The sequence below is a fragment of the Copadichromis virginalis genome, linkage group LG12 (assembly GCF_057382275.1).
Source record: "Copadichromis virginalis isolate Kocher_CV1m ecotype Utaka linkage group LG12, C_Virginalis_male_GT1.1, whole genome shotgun sequence".
NCBI lineage: Eukaryota > Metazoa > Chordata > Actinopteri > Cichliformes > Cichlidae > Copadichromis > Copadichromis virginalis.
This window is the reverse complement of record NC_140629.1, coordinates 3,916,882-3,924,047: the sequence shown is the minus strand read 5'-3', so window position 1 is coordinate 3,924,047 and position 7,166 is coordinate 3,916,882. Positions and strand designations below refer to the sequence as shown.

Here is a 7,166-nt window from a genome sequence, read left to right as displayed (position 1 = left end):
GGGACTTGAGCTAAGGCAATATTTCACAAACCCACAGTTACTGTGTTACTAATATTGAAACTGCTTCTGTGTATCACATCTGTGCTATGGAAGGAGAGGAAACTGACCTTTTTCTAAATTGGGGAAGGACTAATTTAAATTTGCAAAGATCTTAAGATCTGCAAAGGCAAAGTCTGTTAGTTTTTGGAGCATTTTAGTCAAAGAATCAATGGGCATGGGAAATTAGTGGTGCACTGGGAATTATTATATCAAATTCTTAGCACAATAAAAGCATTGCTGTATGGGTTACAGTGTGAGTGATTGTGTGATGGCGTCAGCCACACATAGATAAAACAAGTCCATTCATTCACTTTATTAGTTTGATTTGCAGTTGCTTCACTAATATAATTCATTAATGTTTTTACTTAAACCTGACACTAATTTAATGAAGCGTGCACATAATGGCATTGTGTGGTTTTTCTAAAGATGTTTTTTGTTATATTAATTATGTTTTTCTTTCTTTGAGTTACCTGGTTTGGGGCGGTGGCTGTTTCCTGTCTGGGCAAAAGGCGTGGCCGAGGGCTGGGGGCTTTGAATGCCGACCACTATAAAATCTACCCTCCTGTGTCTTTGCGATTAGGCCAGTTTGTGAGTTAAATTGTGTCAACTTTGTTTCAGTTTCTGGAAGTTGTGTTTTGATTAGAGTTATATTTAGTTGACCTCTTTTATGGGCCCACTAATTATATTTTTGAATTCTGTCTCTTTGAACTTTTTTGAGGGTTAAAATAAAGAAAACCCATTTTAAAGACATTATTTCTGTGTCTTCTATAATATAAAACTTGCACAACCAAGATATGGAGTTGTTTTTTATTATAAGACAGTTACTTTAATACACAGAGAACACAGTGACTTCAGAGCCAACATTTAGTTTCACACCATGGTCTTTCCTTTACCTTAACCTAGGTGCTTTTATTGTCTAACCACAGGCTGGAGTCTGGATGTGAAACTTGGAGTGTGGTGTGGCAACACATGACATGGTTTTCTTGCTGGCAGTTTGGCATGTGACAACAGGAAACGCACAGGTGATACTGAAAATGTTAGAATACATGAGATCATTCCAGAATCCCTTATAATACAGACTGTCATGGTTTGGTGGGATGCAATCATGAATGTCTGCTGTATGGTTTGTAAGTTTATTAACAATCCCACCCACTCGCTGGTCCCCAGTGCAGTTCATAAATATGGTGATTACTACCACCACCATTTAGTAATATATATAGAAAAGGAAAAAATACAGAAAATAGTTTTGTGTATAAGATAGTTGTGAAATAATAGATAAAAGATGGGTACTGTGTGATATCTGTTAATATTTTGGGTACGTAGAGAGATCTTCACCGTAAACCAGCTAACTATATAACATCTGTGTTGTTTCTAAATGGGAATTTCAAACATAGTCTTCCGCCAACACTGGATCTTGGGACTCAGATACCAGTCATATCCATGTCATATCCACATGTTAGAAATTTCCAGTCATTTCTGAATCACTTCTGTTCTGAATGTCTACCTGCCCCTTCCTGAAAGACTGGAAGGTATCTCGAAAGTTTTGCGAACCGAAGTAGTACAACAGTGGATCCAGGCAGCTGTTTACTCCCGCAAAAATCCAGGTTGCGTAATATGCTGTCTCAAACTGAAGGAGAAGATGGCATTGTTGCGGGTAGTATTTTTTTAATATGACTCCTACAGTCCGTACCACATTCAGAGGCAGGAAGCACAAAGCGAATATAACCAGACACACACCTATCATCCTCTGAGATTTCACCTTCACTTTCAGACCTTTAGCTGTGCTAATGTTTAAGCGAGTTAAGGTGTTTGCTAGACGGCTATAGCATGCAGCAGACACAAAGAAAGGGAGTAAAAACCCGAAGATAAACAGGATAAAGTTAATGACAAAGTAGGATTCTGTCAGTTTGGTCTGATGAATGGAGAGACATTGTTTGTTTTTCCCTTCTGTGGTGGTAGGAAGAGTAAAAGCAAAGATCAGAGCCTGGATCAGTAGCAGAGACCAAACTCCAGCGCAGAGCTTCCTGACAAACTCCTTCCGTTTTATACAAGAGCTCCTGTTGAAGTGAACAACAGCCACATACCGATGAATGCTGATGAGAGTGAGGAAAATGGTACTGCCATAGAAATGTGAACTCAGCAGGGCAATCTTGAGTTGACACAGGAACTGACCGAATGGCCAGTTGTTACCCATAGCAAAGTAAACTGCCATCATGGGAGTGACTGGTGTGGCGATGGCATCGCTGAGGGCCAGGTGGAACTGCAGCGTGGTTCCAGACGTCCAGCAGGGCAACCGGCAGCAGAACACCCACAGGCTGAAGGTGTTCAGGAGGAAGCCAATGAAGAAGACCAGGCAGAGCAGGATGGTGATGGACACATGCTGACTCTCCGCCAGGCAAAGGTCAGAAGCATTGCTGTTATTCCCAAGCTGAGAGAGAACTTCACCAGGCATCTTTGAGTTCCTTACACCTGTGAGAAAACAAAGCAATCATCACAACACAGTCATGTGGCAAAAGCTGTAGTTTGACCGCTTGAGGCTGGCTCCAAAGAGAGTAATGGGTAGTTATGCTCACTGCGTTGCCTGTGTCGTGGGTGTCACACCATGTGTATCTTTTTGTAAGCTGTTCAGCTGTGGCGACCAAGGCAAGACGCAAGTGTATGGTTGTGTCGGTTTAATGTTCATACAGACATACAGAGGGAGACGTTGGAACAGTTTGAAAATTCTGGACCTTGTGAAAAACAAACACATGACAAATTCTTGGCTTCTGGTTTTGACTTCTTCCTCTTTTACATCAGCGTTTGTGTGACAATATTGTCTGAGTGTCGACACCTGCTGTTCAGGATAATACTGCAGCGGCTCCTGTACCTCAATGGCGGTTTTAAATACAAGTGACTGTGACACAAGGTTGCAGCAGTGAATATAAATGGGCCCTTTGTACTCACTGTTCTTGCCCCAAAATGACACACATACTGGTGCAAGTCACATTTTGGTATGGTTTTGGCCAGTTGTGCACATCTCAGTTTTTGTAACCTTGTGTGTTTGCTTGGGGTTTATTGGGGCTTACATAACCACCACACTTCTCTAGGTGATTTTTGTTTGCTTGTTTTTTTTAAAAGCTTATTAGTTGAGATTTTGTTGAGGATTTGGCTGATTTGATTTGAATGTAAATGAACCGGTGCCTCTTTTCTACTCTAACCCAGCACTCAGAGCACTTTACACAACTTGCCTCATTCACCCTTTCACGCAAGCAACCCTAACCCTCCTTGGGATTGATCAAGAGATTGCTGAAAATAAATGAGGCCTTAAATTACACGGGGTAACATTTTACTGGCAATTTTTACCATCTGTTTAATAGAGTTGAGATAAACTGGGTAATCAAATGCCATTGAAGTGTTGTGTGCTGTTAGGAATCCTTAACTGACCAATCAGCATGCAAATATATTAGTATTATTGTCCTGCTTCTGGATTATTATTTTAACCATTTAATGCCATCTGCTCCTGTTTATTGAGGACTGTGAGTGACAGTCACTTCAGGCTCCCAAAGCCTTTGTTTGAACTCTGAATTGGCAGTATGTTTAGCCAATTCCTCCCAAAAAGAGAAAGCTCGTGGAGAGAAATCCTTTCATTTTGTTGATGCTGTTCTGCAACTGAGAAGTGTGTGTTTGTTTTTCCTTTATAAACACACCTACACATCCGTGTCCATCATCTTGCTTCCCCAAAACAAGGCTTCCTGACATTTTACTGTGGTAAAACTGCACAGCAGCATGGTTCACCTTGAAACCATTCAAACAATCCACTTCAGAAAAGTAAGAGTAAAGTACTCAACAGATTCAGTTTCAGTGCCTCATGTTAATCTCACTTTATTCATTCTTTTTTCCTTTGATCTGTTTATTCTTACTGAATCTTTTCTATATTATTGCCCTTGCACTCTTTTTCATTATTTATTCATAATGCTGAATGAATAATGAACAACTTTTAAGAAATCCGGCCACATTCTCTTCAGTCTGCTTCAATCTCAGCACAGTTTGAGATTGAAGCAGTTTCCCTTGTTGCCCATGCTGATATGACTTCAGGCTCAGCTTTGAAACTGCCTGTCTGAGTACAACAGTCTGCGTTTTTTCTTATTTGTTATTCACAAATAAATAAATGTCTCCTGTATGCATCAGGCTTAAATAGGCTTATTAACTGCTTGGTACTTTCTTACTGTCAGGCTTTCTATGATCCTGTCTGAACATTTTGAATTGCACTATCCTATGTGCTGTAGTAATGAGTGAAGAGCTGCATGGATTCCAGATTCTGGTGACTCAGACATCATCCCAGCGTGATGTGGCAGCTTTCCTAACAGCGTCAGTGTTCAGTGGAGCTAAGGTCAGGTGACATGCAGTTATGTTTGTCTTCTTCTGTCTTCAGACTTTAACCTCCCTGGTAGAGGTAATGTAAAAATCATGTCTGTTAGTAGAATTCATGATGCCTGTGATTTCAGAGATTTTAGAGATCTGGATCCAAGAATTTTTGGAAGAATTCTATTAACCTATATGCAGTTTTGAATCTTGAGCTGCTGCTTCTTCTTGTAAAATGTTTGGATGTCTTTGTCTGCATGAGCCATTTGTCCTGCTTTATCTTTCTGAACAGTGTTTTGAAGACTTTCCTCTAAGAACACCACCTGTTGATAGGACCTGTGCTCTTTTGTGGAATCAAATCCTGTATCTGTATCTTTTCTATCTCTCACTGAACTGATCTTCCAATAGTGAGCTCACCTTTGGTCTGCCTGTTCCTGCATTTGATGCAACTGATTCAGTTTCCACAAAGAGTTTTACAGCTTCACGTGCTTAACTCTTACCAACCTTGTGTCTAAGATCAAACTAACAGCTCTTCTGACACTTTTAGATGCCATACTGTCCACGATAACTGTTTACATTTAAGAGTGTTTTTTGGAACAATGAGTTGATAAAATCAGTTTCATCTCCTTAACTCAAGGAAATTTGACCTTTGGTTCGGAGGAGCACTAAAGTACATCTTCTTGCTCATTAGTCCACAGTCTGAAATATTAATGTTCTTTTACTTTTACAGTTAGAACTGTACTTGTGTAATTTCTCACAGTTTCTTGTTATTTCTAAGCTTACATGAAAATGTGAAAGATTTCATTGGCTACAATCATACATATGTGACGCATATATATGAATGAACCACATGCTTTAAAGCAAAAGCAAAGTAAAATATGTAAGTCTTGTACTTTCTTGTAATTGCAATTGTTTTAAAGATCTTACCAGAGCTGAAGTTATCCTCAGTAATTTGTATCCAGTAACACAATGACTGCCTCTCTTGAGGCGTGTCAGCATGTAGAGTTGTTAGGGGCGGAGCTCTACAGTGACAACTACTGACAGCAGCTTTTTTTTCCTGCCAACTATGTCAGGACTCAAAGTAACAATTTCCTTAAATGTGCCTTGTGTAGATGACGTGAAACTGCCAGCTGCCTGTTGGGATGCCCGTCAGTCAAAGCAGCCTTTTTTTCTGTTTCAGCTCTCTTTAGATTTTTCAGTGAATGGCTCTATACAACGATAAGACTGCTGCCATATAACTGATAAATAGTTAATCAAATCTTCCTTCTGTTTACGTTCTAATAGAGTTCTTCATTAAAACACATTTAGAAACTCGACCAAAGAAAAAGTGTCAGGAGTGCACAGTAACGCTTATGCCTCTGCAGTATGCAGCTTTTCACATGCAATGAAAAAGCAGTTGTAACAGAAACTAATGTGAATTGTGAACTCTTTTACTTTTTTGCAATCTGCAGTTTCATCAGACCACATGAGCCCGAGACCTCCGTTTCCACACACAGAGGATGAATTTCTTATTGCTGATTTTATGAGGGGTGCTTCATATACAAAGTATATTTATTGTCTTGTGTTTCTGTCTGTTTTGTGACTCTTAAAAAAAGGATTTTGAGAATTTAACCAAGACAAACTGCCTCCGCTGTTCTCTACAAAAGCCTTGTGTTGATTGTGTAGATTGTCGTCTCGGATCTGTCTTGTGATACATCATAAATCCACTTTACTGCACGAGGATGTAACCATTTATATACTCCTATACTCATCACCACAATATGTTTAAATACTTTCTTGTTGCTAAAACTGATTCTGAAGAAGGATTTCAACAGCTCAGAAAGTGTAGCAACTGTAGCAGTTTGTCTTGAAACAACAACTGTAATCTCCACATTTTTACACATTTTTTACACACTTTTTTTTTTCTCAAAATAGATTTTCAACTTTAATATCAACATTTTGACTCTTTTTTTTCTCTTCTGGTAGAGAAAGTGAGGCCTAGTACACATTGATTTGCTACGGCTGCCTGTTGGGATGCTGTCAGTCAAGCAGCCAGATGTGGACGTGGATGTGTGGATGAATGTTAAAATATACTTTCATCCACCATATAGTAGCAAGGAAGGGGAAAACTATCTCTAGGGTTTGAATCTATTTTCTGCACCAAGCTGGACACACACCATTTAATGCAGTAAAGTTACTATGTAAGATTCTATTGACATTAACATTCTTTTGGAATTAGCTTCAAGTGTTCGTTAGAGGAACTGCAATTTGTAGCAACTCCTGATGGCTTCAATTTCCCTCGGGATTAATAAAGTATTCTGATTCTGATTTAGCCTTACTACTTGCTTCTTCCATGTACATTTGACGCTGTAGCCAAGTGACTGAAGTCTGCTAAATAAAATACAGGCATATGTCTTGTAAGCTCTGAAAAGCAACAGAATGCAGTGCCTTGTTGGTGCTTTTCAAAGCACAGCACATAACACAAAGCAACATAAAAAGTTTTTGCAAGTGACCTAAACACACTTTCCTACATTTTTTTGGTGCAGATTCTACATGTGCCTTTATTATTTTCCAGTCATGTCAAGAAAGGCATGGAGCATGATTTTATTTTGTACCATATTAGATCTGGATTGTCACAGTAAAGCATTCAGCATAGTTTCATTCCAGAAACCCCGGTAGCAACCCTCTGTTAGCTGAATATCATGTTGGAAACGCTCTCCTTTGTTACTCACCATTCACAGACTTTTCAAATGTGAATGTAGGAAATGGGTTTTCAGTGACATGCAGCAGCACATTTTCTGTTTACT

At 39.3% G+C, this 7,166-nt stretch overlaps 1 protein-coding gene across 1 annotated transcript; it reads right to left on the bottom strand.

Annotated features, from left to right (window-relative positions):
- Positions 1-832: 832 nt before the first annotated feature.
- On the bottom strand, positions 833-5,338 carry LOC146696308 (P2Y purinoceptor 2). Its single transcript, XM_085474091.1, has 2 exons — positions 5,308-5,338; positions 833-2,508 (listed from the first exon to the last, which is right to left on the bottom strand). The coding sequence occupies exon 2, from the start codon at positions 2,489-2,491 to the stop codon at positions 1,496-1,498; it is 996 nt and encodes a 331-aa protein (XP_085330217.1). The 5' UTR covers positions 2,492-2,508; positions 5,308-5,338; the 3' UTR covers positions 833-1,495.
- Between the last annotated feature and the right edge of the window lie 1,828 nt (positions 5,339-7,166).